General features: G+C 38.3%; 1 protein-coding gene across 3 annotated transcripts in view; it reads left to right on the forward strand.

The window, feature by feature from the left end:
• LOC133528775 (luciferin 4-monooxygenase-like) overlaps positions 1-21379 on the forward strand; it is a 33314-nt gene extending 11935 nt beyond the window's left edge. The window contains exons 2-12 of one of the 3 annotated variants that reach the window (XM_061866238.1): positions 1887-2057; positions 2654-2855; positions 5590-5764; positions 6686-6805; positions 7086-7260; positions 8691-8825; positions 9716-9847; positions 10526-10606; positions 11440-11586; positions 12143-12293; positions 19850-21379. In XM_061866238.1, coding sequence (XP_061722222.1) covers positions 1887-2057; positions 2654-2855; positions 5590-5764; positions 6686-6805; positions 7086-7260; positions 8691-8825; positions 9716-9847; positions 10526-10606; positions 11440-11586; positions 12143-12293; positions 19850-19965 — 1605 coding nt within the window. In that variant the 3' untranslated portion in view covers positions 19966-21379. Of the gene's footprint in view, positions 1-1886; positions 2058-2653; positions 2856-5589; positions 5765-6685; positions 6806-7085; positions 7261-8690; positions 8826-9715; positions 9848-10525; positions 10607-11439; positions 11587-12142; positions 12294-12999; positions 13237-19849 lie in introns of those variants that run through there. The other 2 variants (XM_061866237.1, XM_061866239.1) reach the window with 2 other exon arrangements.
• The last annotated feature ends 232 nt before the right edge of the window (positions 21380-21611 follow it).

Below are 21611 nucleotides of genomic sequence, written 5' to 3' on the forward strand. Positions count from 1 at the left end.
GTAGCTCCTCTGGAGTTACAGGCGTACATAGGCTACGGAGACTGCTTACCATCAGGCAGGCCGTATGCTTGTTTGCCACCGACGTAGTATAAAAATAATAATAATGTTGAATTGATGAATATTGTTTGGACCTTAGAGGTACCTTAAGTTACTTACCTGGTTAGTAACTAGCTTAGCACCCGCCAGGATGTAGGGACTATAGAAAGCGAAAGGAATCTAAAACCATTCTACGCTACTGGACTAAATGTGTACTTTGTTTAGGAATTGAAAAACGTTGTCTGCCTATCTGTTAACACGGTAATCATTATTATTATCTGTCTACTACATTGTGATTGGTAGGAGTAACTATTGTCTGTCCCAATAGCATAATTAATTTCAATATGTATAATTAATTACATTAATACTCCTAATAATACAAACAATTTGTACCCATTACGAGCATGTTCATTCGATTCGATCTAATCCATTCTAATTTGTACTTATTGTTACCTAATTAATTAGAATAGATATTTGCTAATATTATGCCCTATAAGGTTAAAAATCGACCGATTATAAATGGTTCCAAAATATATTTAAATAAGTAACTGAAATTCTCCCAGTACTTGCTTCTAGTGAATAAATAAATATTATAGGACATTATTACACAATTTGACTAAGTCCCACACTTAGCTCAATAAAAACGTCCTTATTTATTTTAAAGTACACATGGTGCTACTTTTATTTACCGCACTAGTGCGATTATTAGCACATTACGTAACGATGTTGAAAGTTTAAAGGGTGTATGTATGTACTGTTAAACGTTGTACGATACATGTGCGAATAGGTAATTCACAACTCGTGTCGATTTAAAACACGCCCTTCGGTCGTGTTTTAATTTATCGCCACTCGTTTCGAATTTCCTATTTTTCGCACTTGTATCGTAATGTACTATTAAAGTACACATGGTGCTATTTTACCGCACTAGTGCGATTATTAGCACAGTACGTAACGATGTTGAAAGTTTAAAGGGCGTATGTATGTACTGTTAAACGTTGTACGATACATGTGCGAATAGTTAATTCACAACTCGTTTCGATGTAAGACACTCTCTTCGGACGTGTTTTAATACATCGCCACTCGTTGCGAATTTCCTATTTTTCGCACTTGTATCGTAATGTAATGTTAAGTAATTATTATATAAGTACATTTACTACTACGAGTACTACTATTTATATTTAACAAACGTCCGAATAGAAAAACATTACGAGTATGGAAGGTGGCGGTGAAAAATGAAATCTCCATGTACCAAAAAGTGCCATCAAAAAACCTTAAATAGGTGGCGCTACAATACCTAGAATACTTGAACAAAAAGAAAAATCATAGACAGCGCATTTCAATCCGTCAATAACGCCTCGGTTCTTAGCTACTCTAGCGCTACTCTGGAGAGATTTGGAACTATTATTTATAGCTGACAGCTGGACACCTTTGCAACAGTTTTACCATAAGAGATTTCACTCCTTTTAATTCCATACTCCATAGTCACAAGCATTTAAACGTCAATTTGTTAATTAGGACCCTAGCATTTTTAATGATCTCACCATTAAATTAATGCTTCTTAAAGACGGTTTTATTACTTGGTCTAATGACCAAGAAAACGACTACTGAGAGAACTGAGTGCTAATGGCCTTGATGACATCGATAATTTAAACAATAATAAATGTCATTATTTATTCTAATAGACTATTACTTTGTGATATATTACATGCATGATGTGCAATGATACTCCAGATGCCTAGGTTATAGGCGTTCCAAAATAGAAGGGCTTAAATTGTACAAATTGTACAGTTACTCTTTAGCCGCCCCTAACGATAATGATGCATAAATTAATTTTAATTTATCTTCCCTAGATGACCTACGCAGTGGAGCGAGGCAGTCCCTGGACCTCCCAACTGTACCTGGACGGTGTACTGGACTCAATAATTAAAAATGGAGGCACATGGGCCAATAGCAGAGAGGGGGTGAATCTCGCGGAGGTCTTGTTTTACTGCATGAAAAACAATCTGGGTGGAATTCATACGGTAATATTTTTATTTTATGACTATATACCAACGGAGCGGCAACTGACGTTCACGAGGGTTCATTATACAACTCCCTTAACCACTTTATATGTTACCGCTCAGGGCGTCACTTTTCATAGGTCTGTTGTCTATTTTATCATAAATAAATAAATATTATAGGACATTATTACACAAATTGACTAAGTCCCACAGTAAGCTCAATAAGGCTTGTGTTGAGGGTACTTAGACAACGATATATATAAATATTTATAAATACTTAAATACATAGAAAACACCCGTGACTCAGGAACAAATATCCATGCTCATCACACGAATAAATGCCCTTACCAGGATTTGAACCCGGGACCATCGGCTTCGTAGGCGGGGTCACTACCCACTAGGCCAAACTGGTCGTCAAAGATCATATCATAGATATTGAAATGATAGTTTGATTGGTATGTAGATTTTTTAATATTGACAGATTGACAAATTGCTTTAACTATGACTTCTGGTATGTAAATCTTGTTTTGATACCATTGATCGTGAGACGCACGAGTGATTCTATAAGGGTTTTTCCTTTCAAGTTACGGAACCCTAAAAGGATTTGTTTATTTCAGATAAATGGGGCAACCGGTGAAAAATTCACCAACGGCCAAATCCTCCAGCGTGCCGTCTCTATCGCTCGCGCCTTGAAAAGCGCTCGTGCGACAGAGACAGTGGTCGTAATGGTGCGGAACTCGGAGCATATGTCTGCACTGTTCTACGCTGTGCTGTTTGCTGGCGTGGTCCCTTTTATGATGGAGCCTCGTTCTACTGAATGTGAGTTTGGCAGTGGGGTTTGGTATATGTGCTTAGGTGTAGGGATTGTTGCAAATAAAAAGTTCAGACGCGGTAAAAATAATAAATTTATATTAACACAACTCAATACTAAACTAATTACAATAATAAGTAGGGAGCGATATATAATCGAGCTCGACCGTTAAAGATAGGTACCGAGAGAACGCGAGGGAGCGATACGATATCAAGCTCGACCTGTGATAATAGGTACGAGACAACTTGTCCAGTTGACGTCTGACTACCAACTATCTTTGACTCCCGCGATCCCGATGATTATAACATTTACAACCTTGCATCAGGCACGCAATAGGAATAGCGGTACAGAACCTATAACGGTTTCGCACATGGCGAATCCTAACGTTTCCCACGAATTACTCCGCTGGCTACAAATTAGTTTATAACTTAAAGTTAACAATATTCGGAAACTGACAAAGAAATAAAAGAAAGAGAGATTAACACAAAGGCAAGTGCCGACAAAGGGAAGGAAACAGATTACTTATATTACAATGCTTTTACAAGCTCATCCCTGTAACGGTCATAATAAACAGTTACGTATGCTATTAACTGAAATGCACATTGCACATAACGGGGAAAGCTAAATTAATATATTATTTATTTAATATCATCTAAAGCTTGGGCGAATGTAGGACGCAGTCCCTACATGAGTAAAAATGAACTATTTACGTAATATGTTTCAATGGCTTACTGCTATGATACTCGGTGTAGGACAGTATTTATTTATTTATTTTAATATTTGAGTCAGGCAACAAGCCCCTATTACATATACCTTATAGAATAACATGCCATATAAATATCATAAAAAAAACTAAACACTATATTTACAACAAAACAGCAAGGCTGCGTTGAATCGTCTGCTCTTGTGTCGGATTCGGCAGTTTGCCCGAAACCTCCGAAACTCGACACCCTTCGGCCAAAAGTCGGTGCACTCGATTATATGACTTTATTTTTATTATATTCTTTATGTCTATATGATTATTACATTTATTTTATAAGTATTGGTGGTCTATCGGTAAGGCGAGCGAATTTTTAACCGAAGGCCACGGGCTCGAACTCCATTAATTTTTTTATAAGACTTATAAGTTAAAAACTTATAAGACTTATAAAAAATTAGATGGATTCGAGCTTGATGAGCGTTGCCTTCTTGCGTGTAGTTTTTGTACCTACAGTTTGCAAAAAACATAAGCATAATTTTTGTTGGTATTTAATATAAGTTTTACATATATGTGCGCACGAGATACGAGTCTTATCAAGGTCGCATCATATCAACCAAAAATCAGGTCATTGAGATTTTTGTTTAATCTGAATATCGCTACAGTAATTATCTTATACCTTTAAACGAGCAATTCTTGTATATATATATATATATTTCTGTGATCTCGGAAACGGCTCTAACGATTTCGCTGAAATTTGGTATATGGGGGTTTTTGGGGTAATACAATCGATCTAGATTAGTCTTATGTTTGGGAAAACGCGTGTTTTCGAGTTTTCATGCCGTTTTCCTTTCGACACAGAATATGGTCGCTAATTTCGTATTGCTGGCCACTGTCCGTCTGGTCCAGCGGGTTAAGACGCGGACGGCTAGAAACGAGTGTTATGGGTTCGAATCTCGCCCGGTGACTAACTTTTTTTTCTTTTATATATGTTCAAGTTTATATACAATTTTTTAATTTTATTGTTTTAGACAAGTTTAATTTAGTAAAATAAGTAGTTAAGATTATCACCTATACACCACCATATTACAATAAATAGTTATAACCGAGTAAAGCTCGGTCGCCCAGGTACTGCATTTATTGAAATGTTTATTATTAACACAATCATGCATATGATAATGTGAATCGTAATACTATTAATGCCGGCGGTTAATGTAAACACGAGTTCATATGGCGACAAACGATTGTTTATTGCCGTTATCTCATTCATAATGAGCAAACATTGGCCGCGTCGAGCCAAAGGGGAACTTATACTGTGTCCTTTGGGGTTTAGTAGTAGTAATACTCTTTATTTACCAAAATAACGAGGGTTAGCTTCTGTCCGTGCCTGCGTGCAGGAAACTCATTTGTATATTAATTAGTTTTTTTTTTCTTTTTTTTTCTTCATTGGGGAAAAAACAGATACAGGCCAGTAATATATACGGATAAGATTCTAAAATAATAAATTTAGCCTACATCCTAACACAATTCCCACTAGGAGTTCAGACAATAATTTTACGACAGCGTTGTAATCGGAACTTAAAACAGATATCCTTACTTATATTAATACTAAACTATTACAATATTTATCATATCCACAGTTATAGCCACAAACCGTCTACAGAACTTGTTTATCAACCATCTGAGATAAGTTGTAGACCTATAAAGTACCAGAAGTTAATAAGGCCTAATTAACTTCAAATAGGTTTAATATTGCTATTTCTTAAGTAAAGATTTTATTGTAACCACAGCCAATGTAGCTTCTTGTGAATTTAGACTATTAAACAAATAAAATACCTACATGTGTTTATGCGTCAGAATTTTTACTACAGTTAAAAGATAAATCCCATACCAAGGTAGCATAATAAGGCCTGGAGTTTATTGAATTCAATTCAATTCGATTCGATTCAATTCAGGCTTGAAGCCCATATTATGTTAGAAATATAATGTACTTATGAAACTAAATATACCCTCAAGTAACTTATCACTATTTTTTTCATTCTCAGATGAAATCCAACAGTTCCTCCCTCTGGTATCCCCCCACATCATCTTCTGTGAGCCTGATCGTGTCGATATCGTCACAAAAGCGGTGGAAGGAACTGACATCAGAGTCGTGGTTGCCGATGGTTCATCGTTAGAAAAATTCACGCTGGGGTGTAGTGAGGATATTGACAGTTTTCAGTAAGTATCCTTCTTCTTCTTTCTCGTTTTTTTTTGTATGTAATAGGCTGCAAACGAGCAGACGAGCCGCCTGATGGGAAGCAGTCATCGCCGCCCATGGACATAAGCAACATCGGAGGAGCCACTTATGCGTTGCCAACCTTTGAGAACCCTAAAAACCTGCTTCTTGAAGAACCCCATGTCATAGCGCAAGGGAAACACCTCAGAAGGTAGCTCATTCCACAACTTGCATGTTCTGGGAAAAAACGAGCGAGATGCCCGCTTGTTCTTGGTTTGCCACGTGTCGAGAAAGTGAGGATGAACTTCCCTCATTCCCTCATTGCCGATGATTGCGAGCACGTGTACTTAATTTGTCTCCATTTTGTGCGGCCATAGGATATTTGTGGACCTCTTCATAGCGTTTCACCATTTCATACGTGCTCACCCCTAGCACGTTTACCATTCGGCCTAAAATCATATGTTTCTTCACAACATACGCTGGACACCGCATAATATGTCCGAAGAATCATCCACGACTGACGGAATTAACGTCATGATCGCTGGGGCGGACGTCACCAATTTTGTCAAAGAAATCGTCAGATATAGCGGCGGCAATACCGACGCCGGAACGGTAATGCAGCTACAGTTGAAATCCAAACGTCACCTTTATGTAGCTGTAGCTGCAGTTGACATTCGAAATTCATCTTAAATGTTTTTGTCTGCGGTTGTATGTCGAATAATTGACTCGTTTTTGTTATTTTTCACTATTTTACTCTGATGCTATTATTAACTATAACACACGACTTACTCGTACCTAATCGCGTATAATTAAGTTTTAATAAAAATAAATAAGTCCTACGTTATAGTTAATAATGTGTACCAGGTCGTGAAAGTTTGAATCAGTGTTTTACTCCGATGCTCTCATACTGTTCTTACATCCAGGCTGACAGAAGTGCGCGCGGACTCCACAGCCTTAATCCAACCCACCAGCGGCTCCACCGGTGTACCGAAAGGTGCCATGCTAACTCATGAAGGCATGGTCATGCAGATGCCAAGCATTTGGTAAGAATAGAGTAGAGCCAAAAAAACAAAATGAAGGAAATTAAAACACTAGACATATGATAAAGCCATCAAAGACATTGATTATCTTGGCATTCATTGGCAACTATAGTGGAGTTCAAGTAGGTAGAGTCTGTGCGGAAAGAGAAAAGTCGTGAAATAGTTATTCTATGACTCTTCTCTTTCCGCACAAATGCATGGTTACTTTACATTTTTTGGAATTTCTATTATTGAACTCTTACATGGTCCAAGTTGAGTTATTTAACTCATTAATTCTCCCCAGGATCCATCACACCCAGTTTCCTCACCCGACTGGTATAGGGCTCCTTTTGTCCACATGCCAGTGGTTGACCCACACCATTATCATGACCAGTTTCCCCGTCTACCAGGTCCCGATCTTGATGACTCCGTTGAGGATCTCCGCGGAGTACATCGCGGAATTGGCAGGGAAATATCAAGTGAGTGTTCTTTAATCATTTCTCTGAGGTCTGTCACATCCCTTTCGGTCTGGGTGTGCTCTTAAAATACGAGCAATGAAAAGAGAACTTATTAGATCTTTCTTTAAATATTTTTAACGGAAAATAAAGAAACCACCCGCACCCGGGTATGTCCTTAAACTACATCCAAAAGAGAGGTATGGACATTGTGAATGTCATCTCGCTTTGTGTGGTAGGGCACAGCCAGTGGATGTCATTCCAGATCTAGAGCAGAGCCCAACTGGGGAAGTACCTCTAAAAAACCGCAGCCATTATAATACTAGACCCTACTCATAGTGTTTTGTTCCTGTCGGTGAGTAAGTATGCTAAAGCTGAACGAGGGAGCGGAGTGCAGAGTTTGGAGTTGCAGGCGCACGTAGGCTACGGAGACTGCTTACCATCAGGCAGGCGGTATGATTGTTTGCCACCGACGTAGTTAAAAAACCCAGTACTTATTCGAGTCAGTCTATCTCAAAGTTAAAACTTCTAAATATTCAAATAAATGTAAGCACGTACACTTTGTTATTCAATGAAGGGTCTTGATGAATATTCAGTAGTGGCGTTGTTGTTGAAATAGAGTGACTTTGAAGAAAGTCACTAGTAATTTTTTCCTCAGATTTGTATAGGTACTTAAGATGAGATAACAAGCAGGGCTTATTTTACCTTTGAATGATCTGTTATATGGCTGTAACTACGTACAGTGTCAATATCATTTAGGAATATATTCTAGGTGAAGAATATCATCTAATTTCAAATTGTAAGGCATACCCTCACTAACGTATTCTGAGCGTCGGTGTCTAGTCAGCGCTATGGAAAATGGTGTCGCTGTGCAGTTGCGCCAACGTTGCTTCGAGCAGCAGCTATAGAGTTGACAAACCCGACACTCAAAAGATGCCGCAACGCAATGGCCACCGTTTATCAAAAACATATAGATCAAGTAAATGAATCAAAAAGACTGTAGCAGTAATCCTAGTGCAACCTGTACCCGAACAGTACATTTATATTGAGTTTTCTGGAACCATCTAAGGTTTGGAGTGCAACCCATTTTTTATTCGATCAGTTCTGATGTACATGACAAAAAATCATTAGAGTCTATCTTACTAACTTTCCACAGAAGCCGACTTTCTTTGAACAGAACAAACTGTGGCAATGTCATTATAAGTGTATTATTTTCACAGGGCATAAATAAATATTAATTTATACTGTCCTTTTTCTGACTAAAACACAGTAAATCCTAGTTTCAGGCATTAATAACACTTATTAAGTTATTAGTCATTTGATTCAACACTGTATAAGACCTTTTTCAATAAATTATTTGTATGGACATTTTTCATTAATGATGACATTACCTCACTTGGTAATTACAAATGCTTGCCGAACTTGGTCCGACTATAATTTGGAATATTTTTCAGGCAACATGGACCATAATCGGACCATCACTAGCCGCCCCACTGGGTCACTTGGCCACGCCAGAGCAGCTATCTTCATTCGATAGATTGTACGTCGGAGGCTCGGCGTTTTCGCCTGACACCCTAGCTCCCCTCAAGGTACATTTTATGAATAGCCTATATAGTGTCCCACTGCTGGGCAAAGGCCTCTCCCCTTGATTTCCATCTGTCTCAATTTTGAGCAGTCTGCCAGCTCTTTGCCCATCTTGGGGCACCCATACCGCGGCTATTTTGTCCCATCTCTGTGGGTGCATGCAACAGTTCACAATCAACATGGACCATAATGGGACCATCACTAGCCGCCCCACTCGGTAACTTAGCCACGGCAGACCAGCTATCTTCATTCGACAGGTTGAACCTTGAAGACACGACTTTTTCGCCTCATACTTATGCTTGCTCCCCTAAAGGTAAGGAATCATTTTTTTGTTATAATCAGCTGTTTTGCCTTAGCACCTGGCTACACTGGACGGTTGTCTTCTTCGTCAGATTGTACGCCGGAGGGTCGACATTATCGACTGTCATGCTTAATCCCCTAAAGGTAAAGGAAATCGCCGAAATCCTTTTGACAGTAACATGGGCCATTACGATATAAAGCAGAAAAAGACTTTGAACTTCACAGGAACCATCAACAGATTCGCGCTTCACCTGCGATCTTTGCCGAAGTGCCGTGCTGCAGATGGATATTATTTATACCAACCATACCCAAATGATTATTAGGATAGAAAATGCTAGTATGTATGCTGTTTTGCAAGTATGTTTTATTATGTTTTACACGGATATAATTTTGGGAACAGAAAAAATAAATTATTATTTAAATATAATGTGTTACCCAAAATCACTATTCTATATTCCATCTAGACTCGATACAATTGGCATACAAAAAAATCAATAAGCAATAAATGTTAGTATCAGAATCCAAATTATCAACAGGTAGGTTGCGTAGACTGCTTATACTGAAAGGTAAAAAAATAATAAATAAAATTTTGCAGGATAAACTGCCAGCGCCTGGTCGCCTGCTAAATGCATACGGCATGACAGAGGTGCATGGATTTATAGCAGCAGGTCCACTGGGCACCCCGCTCAACTCCGTAGGGCAAATCATCAACATTCTTGACTACAGGGTAAGTCAAATAACGTTTAATTTTGAATAATTAGTGAAAAATAATCCTCTATCCTCGAATGAATGTTGATACTCGAGTCGTCCGTCTGGCGTCAGTTGCGTTGGCTCGTTGGGTGGACAGTATTCGGAAGATTGCGGGTCACTTCTGGATGAGATTATCTCAGGACTGGGACAACTGACGTACTCAAAGAGAGTCCTATGCTCAGCAGTGGGCGATAAAAGGCTGATATTGTGATGACGATGAGTTTTCACCAAAGCACTTTCCGAAAACTAGTTTTGAGTAAAAAGTCCCAGCTAACACTAGTTTTTACCGAGGCTTTACGGTAAAGTTTTAACTAGTTATACTTTACGGAATATACTTAAAATTTAGTAATACTTTACGCAAACATATTGATTCAAATATCAAATATCAAACATTTATTCAGCAAATAGGCCACAGGGGCACTTTTACATGTCTATTTTTACAAACAATAAAAATTACAAAAAACAATTACAAATATGGAATCGATGAAATAATAAATACTTTATTAAATACTTAATTACACAAAAAAAAAACTATGACAAAAAAATAAAACCAATTTCATTCAGAAAAAGAAGCAGCGGAGAATTCCAAACGGAAAATAACAGTAGTTTTTTTTTGTAATTTGCCATGTCCTGATTGGTTAAATTTATATTTCAGTTAATCAACGAAAAAGGCGAAATAGTCAAAGAGCCTCATGAAAAAGGAGAACTGTATCTAAAGGGCAGATGTCTCCTGAAGGTAAGCATATATTAACAAAACAGTTAAGAATAAGGAACCTATTTTATTATATATATTGTTACGTTTTTCAGTCGTCATTCTTAAAATATAGCTCTACAGCGAGCTACTTTTAAGGGCTGTGAGAGGAACTGCTTTCGAAGGATTACGATGCCGCTGGTTTCAATAGAACCACTCGCAGTAAGAGATAATAATTCCAACGTAAAGCCATGCAAGATCATATTTTATACTTAAAGGAAAAGGCCTAGGCCGAGCATCCAGTTTGAATTCTTATACACCATGTTGTACAGTCAGCATCAATAGTAGCGGATGAAACAACGCGCCAAAAGTATCTGATATTCTGGATAACTTTTCCAAATATAGATATATCTCTAAAATTTACATGCAAAAGTATATCTTTTACCGTCTTAATTGTTCTACATATTGAACCATCACATTTTGTTAAGCTGTTACAGAATGGTAGATATTTTTGAAACCTTGTTTGATCCGCTACTTTTGATGCTGACTGTACGAAGTACATTTAAGGAAACTAAGTGGCGTAGTTGAAAGCTTTAACATATCAATATCATTTCGAACGTGGCTCGTCTGAGATAGTTCCTACTTTCGTTTAATAGCAAATGTATTAACTCATACTAAACACTTAATCAATAGGTAAACAGGCCCTTAGGTTAGTGTACACGCTCGTGGGGGTCTTAGCAGAAAAAAAAATCTCCAAAATGGATTTAATTAGAATACCGTGTTTTAGAGAAAGTTATTTAATTCAAGTTCAAGAATTCACCCTTGAAATTAACGGAATTTGAAAAAAAATACGTTGTTTAACAAATTATTGTTAACAGGGATACCTAAACAACGAGGCAGCCTACCGCGAAAGCGTCACTTCGGACGGATGGTTAAAGACTGGAGACGTTTTCTACAAGGATAAGGAGGACCGGCTCTTTTTCGTCAACAGAACTAAGCTGAGCTTCAAATACTTGAACCATCATGTTAGTAAATCACTTTGACTGCGAGTTAATATTTTTGGTCACCATCATTTGCGTAAGCAGACGTAATACAAAGATTGTTGAAAGAATGTGGTCTGACGACCCAAATTAATCTTTGTATTCCTAAGATGTAGTAATTAAAAAGTGGACCCAACGAGATTTTTGATCTAGATGGCGGTTAGGGGGTTTTTCATCGTCGGCGACGTCTGAGGTTAATAATTGTTTGAGTTAATTGTGTAGACGTAGATTTCATCTAAAACGGTTCAGCGGTTTTTGAATCCCCATACAAACTTCCACCCCCCTTTTCACACCCTTAAGGGTAAATGGTTTTAGGTATAAAAGCTATCCTATCATCTTTCCCAAGACTGAAATGATATAGATATCAAGATAAAGTTGAGAGCCCCCCACCCCCCTAAAATATACATCAAAAATTTTGGTGCCTCCACTTTTTAAATCAATTTTTTGGACGACACGCCGTATTTCATGAGCTTTATCGACGACTACTAATTTCTCTATTTACCATTTCACCCTTTATACATGATGAAGGCATTATTCCCAGGTTTATCCAGAAGAAATCGAGCACGTCATAGGCACTATACCAGGAGTCCAGCAGTATGTGGTGGTTGGCGCAGACTCTGGGCCTGCCGCTGCTGTGGTTCTACAAGAAGGGTGCGGTGTTACAAGAGAGGATATACAACAAGCAGTCAATTGTGAGTGATACTGATGTAATAGTCATAGGGACCATATCAGAAGTCCAGCTAGTTGTGGTGGTTGGCGCAGAGACGCTGAGCCTGCCGCTGATGTGGTTCCACAAGACGGGCGTGGTGTTACAAGAGAGGATACACAACGAGCAGTCAGTGTTGCAATACTGATATCTTAAACCAACAGGCTATGAGGAGCCCAGTAAATCATGTTAAGTGCTGGACTCTGAAGTTAGCATATGCATTGTGTTTTATAAACAATAAAAATGCATACCATCAAATTATGATTATGACTTTGCTCCATCGATCTGGTCTGATGACAGAAATAACAGGTAGCCAAAACAAAGCTCAGTTATAATAAAGAAAAGTAGTATATGCCTTTTGCAAAGATCTGACAGCTGAAGTTGTAGGACTGGATTGTGAAACGTTAACCTTTGACAACCAACACAGCGTAGCTAGACGAATATATCAATTATCAAATTCCCAGTACGTATTATAATATAATCAATTCGCAGAAACTAAAATAGACGCTATGAGTAGTTTGTAAGTTTACCTAGCTTAGCTTTATTGTTAACACATAATAAAAGGAACTTACAATTAGGAAAAGCTAAGTACAAAGGCGAACTTATCCCTTCAAGGGGAGGGGGAAGAGAGGGAAAGGAGGGGAACTTGTCCTTCTTTTTTTAAAGAAACTGACATATTTATATTTCTACAGCTACTCTAAGCGACTACAAGCACCTGCGAGGGGGCATCGCGATAGTGACGTCACTGCCCACCACTCACACTGGCAAAGTCCACCGCGCCAACTGCCTTCAGCTGATACAAGAGCTCGTCGGCAGGGGAGAATGCTTCTAGAACCTTCCAGAGGATGGGATTAGATCAACATTATTTGCTCCCTAGCATGCGAACTTTATTTTATTGTGCAATAAAGATTAAATAGATAATGAGATAACTTGGGATAATTTCAATATCTATACCAAAACGAACCAAAATTTAGTTGTAATTTACCTACATGTACTGTTAGACACAAAAAAAAATGTTGTTATTTTTCGTCAGTGTGTTTTGCTTGCGCCGATATACGGACAAAATAGACGCACAAATAATAGCAAAATGACATCATTTATATATCAATTTGATGTGAAAAATGTACGTTCGAGTTCAACTCCGGAACCAACGACAGCGTCAAAATAATTTGCCGGACAGACTAAGTTAACCACATTATACTAGATTGAATTCCGCAAGTTATGTCCAAGGCGCTTTGTTCCTCTGAACGGACGAAACGTGCAAAATTCAGACTGAGAAAGTTAGATGAGAACCGGCCAAGTGTAAATGCTGTTCAGGTATCTTTTGTAGTCTCCAGAAACTTCCTGCCTCACGAAGCTAAACTGTGGAATGAACTGTCATTCGCGGTATTTTCGGACCGATATGGCCTTCAACCCTTTAATAAAAGAGCGTACTGCCATCATAATGACTGGCAAAGCACTTACAATACAACCGCTCTGGTGTTGCATGGGCGACAATGATTGTGACCATCATCAGGCGATTCGTCTGCTCGCTTGCCTCCTATCATCGTCTTCCTCGCGTTGTCCCGGTATCTTGGCCACGGCTTATGGGAACCTGGGGTCCGCTTGGCAACTAATCCCGAGAATTGGCGTAGGTACTAGTTTTTACGAAAGCGACTGCCATCTGACCTTTTAACCCAGAGAGTAAACTAGGCCTTATTTTTTTTTATACCACGACGGTGGCAAGCAAGCATACGGCCCGCCTGATGGTAAGCAGTCACCGTAGCCTATGGACGCCTGCAACTCCAGAGGTGTTTCATGCGCGTTGCCGACCGTTTAAAAATCTGTACACTCCTTTTTTGAAGAACCTCATATTGTAGACCCTCGGGAAAACCTCGGCAGGTAGCTCATTCCACAACCTATAAGAACTATACTGTTGAAACTTGGTAAGTAGATGTATTCTGTGAACCGCATTAAGATTTTCACACAAAAATAGAAAACAAAAAAACAATAAATTTTGGGGGTTCCCCTTACTTAGAACTGACACTCAATTTTTTTTGGTAAAATGTGTCCCCCCCCCTGTATATTCTAAAATAACAGAATGATAAAACCAAAAAAATATATCATATACTCGTACATTACCTTACGCCGCCGCCGCAAAGCCGCGTTCAGTTTTATGCCGTGTCGTACAGCTGCGTTCGTGATCTACAAATGGTCTCGCCGGAAGATCAGCGCTGACTTTTGAGTTAGAAGTTTGCTGAGGCGGGACCATTTCGTGGTAAACTATTTATTTATTCTATGTTTCTTTCTTTTGTTATGTTGTTATACTTTTGTATGCCATAGTTTATCACGAATTAATGCATAGATTTCTGATTTCTGATTACCATGCAAACTTCCGCCGAAGATTGGCTTGAACGAGATCTAGTAAGTAGTTTTTTTTAATACGTCATAAATGGTACTATGTAACATTGCACCTCCCAGACTGAGAAGGGAAGAGGCACTTTTAAGGGAAACCCAGAAACTTATAGCTAGAGTGGACCTCCCCGGGCGCCAAGAGTTCCTTAACCCCAGTTATCACCATCGACTCAAATCACATCACCCACCTTGTAAGCTGGCTAAGGCCCTAATAGAATCCGGACTCAGTCTTAAAGAAAAATGGACTTCTGACTGGCAGTCAAAGACAGCCCGATCTCTTAGTAGCCTAATATCACCCGGCGTGAAAGTGAAGGGGTTCAGCCTCCCGCGACATGAATGGTGCAAGCTTAACAGATTGCGGACAGGGTTCGGCCGTACCGCACAATTTAAACATCTTTGTGGATGGATCGACTCGCCCAGATGCGATTGTGGCGCTGAATCTCAAACTGTCCAACACGTGGTACAGGAGTGCCCCCTCAGAGCCTATCCTGGAAGCCTCGATGACCTGTTCTCACTTACTCCTGACGTAGCCCAATGGCTGAAAACCTTGGATACAAACTTGTGACATACCTGATTTTTTTTTTTTTTTTTAATTTATATTTTCGATTTATTTGTGATTTTTGTTATGCCATTCGATTAAATGAATAAATGGTACGGAACCCTTCATGGGCGATTCCGACTCGCACTTGGCCGCTTTTTCCCAACTGCAAGTTTTGCTGGCCTATCACTGACCTCCACCGATGAACAACTGCTAGACTTCCGGATCTAGTAATAATGATAGTATAGCAAACGTGACTAGTTTCGTTGCTCTCATTATCATATACCGTTTTCCGGGGCTAGCTCTAAGACTGTTTCGTAGCTAAGTACTTTGAAAATGGAAGTAAATGGACGTCCTTAAACTACGTCCAAAAGAGAGGTATGGGCATTGTGAATGTCATCTCGCTTTGTGTGGTAGGGTACAACCAGAGGATGTCATTCTAGATCTAGAGCAGAGCCCAACTGGGGAAGTACCTCCACCTTACAGAAAACAGTAGCCAAATAACACTAGTCCCTACTCATAGTGTTGTGTTCCTGCCGGTGAGTCCTTACCAGAGGGCCTACCGCGAACCACGACCAAGGTCGATCTTCATTGATTTTTATTGACGAAGCGAGTGTGAAGCTCGAGCTTAGCGTATCAGTTCTACAATTTTTTTTTTCTTACGTTGAGTTGTTCTCCCTGCCTGTCGCAGTCGCAATTCTGAACTGATTTGTGAAATTTTGTGAAGTTTAGATAAATAATATTTTTTCTATGTATATAAGTTTTTTTGTATTTGTTAATCAATAATATACTTCGTTCCAACCGAGTGTCCCACTACATTCACACACTTTTTTATAACTATACGTCTTTTGCTTTTCAAAACCTTACATAGCTTTAGTTTAGCTGCTAAAACATGTTAGTCTTTTTTTCCATCACATTCATAACATTTAAAACACTTGTCAAATAGAGATCATTCGAAATAGAGGAAAAGTCTAATTATTCAGGAAAACTAATAACTGCTCTGAAGCTCACAGTCAGCCATATAACTGCACCCAATATCAACCTAGCTTTACCACAGAGCTGAATAGATCAGAGCATCAGTGTCATACATAACCCATTACTTTCACACCACGTTTGTTCGAGGATTTTCTCTGATTATTATTTGATCTGTGGCTCCACTGTATAATAATTCTCTTTGAATCCCAATTCAATTGCATCTCTCAACGCCTCTACTACCTTCAATTAAAGCTAAAAATCGTTTGAACCGCCAGCATATCAAATTTGGTGCTTTTCGTCATTCCACAATATCAAGCAGTCAATGTAGCCTGTTTACGCTTAGCATAAGGATTATTTTTAAGTGTTTTAGCTGTATTTTTGTGCTGGTGGCATGTGTTCAATAAAAGTGCAAGTGCGTCAGATGTTATTGAGTTCGTGGTTGTTCAGTTCATTCTGGGTTATGGTTTGCACGGTGACGTGTTGAAATTGCATTTTTCAGCGTTCACACATTTAGGTTAACCCGGAATGGATTTCAGAGTTGGACCCACGCTAAAAGTTACTCAGTATGACGTATATAAATGAAATAACAACTACCACACCCAGCCCAACGGTTCAGGCATGTGTCGCGTAAACGGAGGACGCTGGTTAATTCCAGCCCTGGCCAATGGAGGCTTTGGTCATATTTCCTTTCTTATATGACATTATTTTAATTGATAGTTTAAATAGTAGCGTGTCTTTTTTTTTATACTACGTCGGTGGCAAACAAGCTTACGGTCCGCCTGATGGCCGTTAAAAGATGTAATCTTCTTTCGGTAGATGTCGCTTTACGCCACCCCAAAGGGCCCAAAGGCGTGTATACATAAGGGAAGGAATGGAAAGATTTGCGAGGTTCTAGTAGACTTCGGTAGCTCAATTGGTTAAGAGTAACGCACGGATTGCGGAGTTTGGAGGTTCAAGTCCTGTCGGAAGCGTAACTTTTTCCATTTTTTCCTTTAAAATAAAATTTGGAGTATCGCCCGCAGACATAAAAAAAAATCTATGTAAACTGTTGATAATATCATAGTTGTCCACAAAAGATTACGAGGCGCGAGATTACGAAGAAATTAAGGCAAATTGATTTGTTAACAGTATTTGTATTTTCTATTGAACTCCACTAGATGTTATTTGGCGTCAAATAAAAGGAGGGTCTAGGTAAAAAATACATTCGATCAGTCTAGCTGCGCCCACACACTCAAAACGACATCAGGCATGTAAAGGTGGCGATACACTTGAGGCAACAGTAACCGATGACAAGCTATAAAACAGCATTTTAGTATTTACTTAAACGGGGCTTAATCGCGTATAATTAAGCTTTAGTATTACCCCATGTTTTAATAAATAACTTTTTATTCAACGTGTCACGAAAAATAGGTATCAAGTTCTAGCGCCGTTCGACTTAAATAACTATCTAGACGAAATAACTAAGTATGTTAACGGAGTCGTCGGTATTCCACAAAATAAAACGTTGGTAAAATAGATTTTTTTTTAATTACATAGAAAACCAACAGTTTTTTTTTTATGAGATACAAAGATAGAATAGAAATACAAAGCCAATTACCTATACAGGTTCTCACTTATAAAAATTAATATAACAAAGATCAAATATAATTCAGTTAACACACACAAGTGCCTACAGCACAAACCAAGGTTACTGTATACAGGAAACCGCAAAACTGCATAGATACATTATGATTGGAATTCATTCATTGAGTGGCCATGCACTTCAACGCTGACTGTACAAAACTAAAATCCAAAATACATTAAAATATATTAGACTAGGGTAAACACAATGCATACAATACAATATGGTAGTAATGTTTTCTCGATTTATATTTTAGATTCTACGTGTATCGCCACCTAACGATGAAATATTTACATAGGTATTTTTAAGCCACAATATTTTTTATATCAATTCAGTATCATCTTGATACCACTCTATCCGCCTAACTACAAGAATCAAAATACTGTAGCACACTATTTTTAAAATCCCTGCGTAATGGCCCTGAAATCTCATCGCTTACGGAAGAATTCCAATAAACCAGTTTATTAAGAGCCCTGAATACTAATCATTGTTACGGACTTAAAGGTCACTTTTATACTGGGTCTTAAACGAAAGCTCGCTTGCGACGGTAAGAGATAGATATAGGCCTGAATTAGTTTTCACATTTCGAGAAAACTTTTGTGAGTGAAGGTCGTGCAAGAAAACAAGAAATTCAATAGATTCAGTGCATAATAAAGTATTTGTAAAAAGGATGAAGAAGCGAAGAGTGTTGTGTTATTGAGAAGCCATCAATATTTTTGAGAAGACAAAGAGAGTGTAAAGGGTGTAACGTTAAAGAAGAAAAAGAAAAAATGACTCGACACTATAGTAGAAGTCACTTTAACGCCTCAAAAGTATCTGCACAAACTGGCATACCGATACCTGTAATCATAGGCATAGTAAGTACCTTGATGAATAGAAACAATTATGTTTATTTTGTGTTCGTTGTAAATACGATACTGTGTAAATCATAATATTCATAATATATGTCGGTACCTACCTATAATGAATCTATCTACAGTTAAAATTTGATTCATCTAAAAACACAAATTTCAAAGAACAGTCATGAATGGCAATAAGTACTTAAGTACCCACCGACTTCTGAAAAAACAATAAAAAGCTGTATTGCTATGAGATGCAAAAGTTTTATGTTTGACAACTGTGTACATTAATTTTTACTTATTTGAAATCTACTTATCATATGTATTTCAAAATTCCTAAACAAAATACACTCAATATAGTCAAATATATTGTCCTTCAATGCTTTAATATCATATTTTTATACTTTTTTCTGATAATTATTTAATAAATAAATGAATGTTATAGGACATTATTACACAAATTGACTAAGTCCCACAGTAAGTTCAATAAGGCTTGTGTTGAGTATACTTAGACAACGATATATATAACTAACTAACTGCTTTGGCTCAGCGATCCAAATAGAATCTTGGCCTCCGAAACGAGAGAACGCCACCTGTCCCGATCCAGCGCGGTTTCCTGCCATGAATTGGCATTCAGCCGACGCAGGTCCGCATCCACGACATCACACCAGCGGTACCTGGGGCGCCCGATCGGACGACGGCCGATTGGTCGCCCCAAGTACGCTTCCTTGACTACGCGATCCTTCCCCATTCTGAGTAGGTGACCGAGCCAGCGAAGTCTGTGGGATTTAGTTACGCCTATGATATTGGGCTCAGCCACCAACTCTTCGATCTCGGCGTTTTTCCGGATCCTCCAGGAGCCGTCGTCACTTCGGACAGGTCCCAGGATCTTCCTGAGCACTTTTCTTTCCGCTATCAGGAGCTGACTTTCCTCTTTTTGAGTTAGTGTGTAGTATATAAATATTTATAAATTCTTAAATACATTAAAAATACCCATGACTCAGGAACAAATATCCATGCTCATCACACGAATAAAAGGTTCGTAGGCAGGGTCACTACCCACTAGGCCAAGCCGGTCGTCAAAAATACATATATATAAATATTTATGTTACTAAATACTGGATAGAGATAATAATAATAAAAATCAAAACATTTGTACCTACTAATATTTACAGGTCGTGTTGATCAAGATCGCTTGCATCGCCTGCTGCTGTGTCCGCTACTGCCGCAAGAAACGAAGCAACAACAATGGAGCGGTCCTTCATCAAGCTCAAAAACCCAGCGACACTGATATTTATGCCAGCCATACTCAAACATACCCTGCTCAAGTTCAAACTCCTTTAAACCCGACTCAGAACTACTCAGGCGTCAATCTAGCTCCTTCAGATTACGCTGTGATGTTCGGGAATTCGCATCCAAATTTAGATAATTTGGCCCGTCCGACTTACCCCCCAGTTTACCCACTACAACCACTTGGTAACCCCCCTTACCCAGCAGTCAATCCAATTTACCCTGCTGTTAATACCATTCAGACTATACCAGTCATAAACCCGACAATTGCAGAAAGTTCAACTCCCACAAATGCGACTTATTCAACAGTAAATCCTACATATCCCAGTCAAAACCCAAAATACCCTATAGAAAATCAAAATTTGACTAATTCCGTTATTAATTCGAACTTAGTCGCTACGCCGAACTATTATACTCATGATACTGCGATAAACATGACTTACCCTACGAATTCTATTGCAAACATGAAATACCAAACAGAAAATCAAAATCTGACTAGTCCCGTTATAAATCCTTATTCTACTGTAGAAGGTTCTACTCTGACAAACTTAGTTGTAGCTCCGACATCTTCTACAAATTACCCTACAAATTCTATTGCAAACACGAACCCAACAGAAACTCAAAATAGTCCTATTATAAATCCGTGCCCTGCTGGAAATACTTTTTCCAACCCTGACTCAAATCCAGTTGTAGATATAGACAAAATTCAACCAGTAAACGAACCAACCAATCCTGTAACGCAGACTAATGTGATTATAAAACCAAATCATACTGAAATAAATTGGTCTGAAACCAAACCAGTAAACTTGACTGACATTACAGAAGATACCATTCATAAAAATACTGAAACAAACAAGGAATAGATACTGGAATCACCGTCCTCCATCAATGTGGTGGCAAATAACACATGGGTAAAATTTACATCTATTGCTAAAAAAAATCTCGGTCCAGACACACATTCGTAGGTAGTAAATTTTGTAAATAGTACAGGTCTTAGTAGTAGTTATTAATTAATCACGGAAGAGCGGTGCCTCCCAACACAGGCAATATTGCTTACCGGGAGACACCATCCCCTAAATTATATGAACTGTATTTCATGAAATAAAGAATTTTGTATTTTGTATTTTGTATTTTTGTATTTGTATTCGTCAGAAGGAATACGTCACATAACAGTCACAGCCCGCACTCCGTCGTAATGTCGTATGCTTTCCGAGTGGCATAGTCTACTTTTAAATAGGTGAAATGATCATGAATTGTTACTTTTCTTACTGCATCTTACTGGAAAATATACTGGTATGTGTGATATCAAATCAAAGTCGCATTTTTATAATTTAAATACGCCTGCAAAAAAAATACATATAATAAATTCAAGAAAAATATGTATATTCTGTTTTGTACAATTTTGTTACTACTTATGTTATTTTATTACTTCTTAAAATAAAAACGAATAAAGAGTCTAACTCAATAAAATAATAAATCAACTTTTTTGTTGTTATTCTGTCCCGTTTTCCCGGGGAAAATAATGCTTTTGTTTGCCCCAGCTCCTAACATACTTACTATTTAGATGCATCATTATGGAAAGAGCTCATAACGGCCACAAATTCGCATGTTTGTCAATTTAAATTTAATATAAAATTATTAAATCAG

The sequence above is a fragment of the Cydia pomonella genome, chromosome 20 (genome assembly GCF_033807575.1).
Source record: "Cydia pomonella isolate Wapato2018A chromosome 20, ilCydPomo1, whole genome shotgun sequence".
NCBI classification, from domain to species: Eukaryota; Metazoa; Arthropoda; class Insecta; order Lepidoptera; family Tortricidae; genus Cydia; species Cydia pomonella.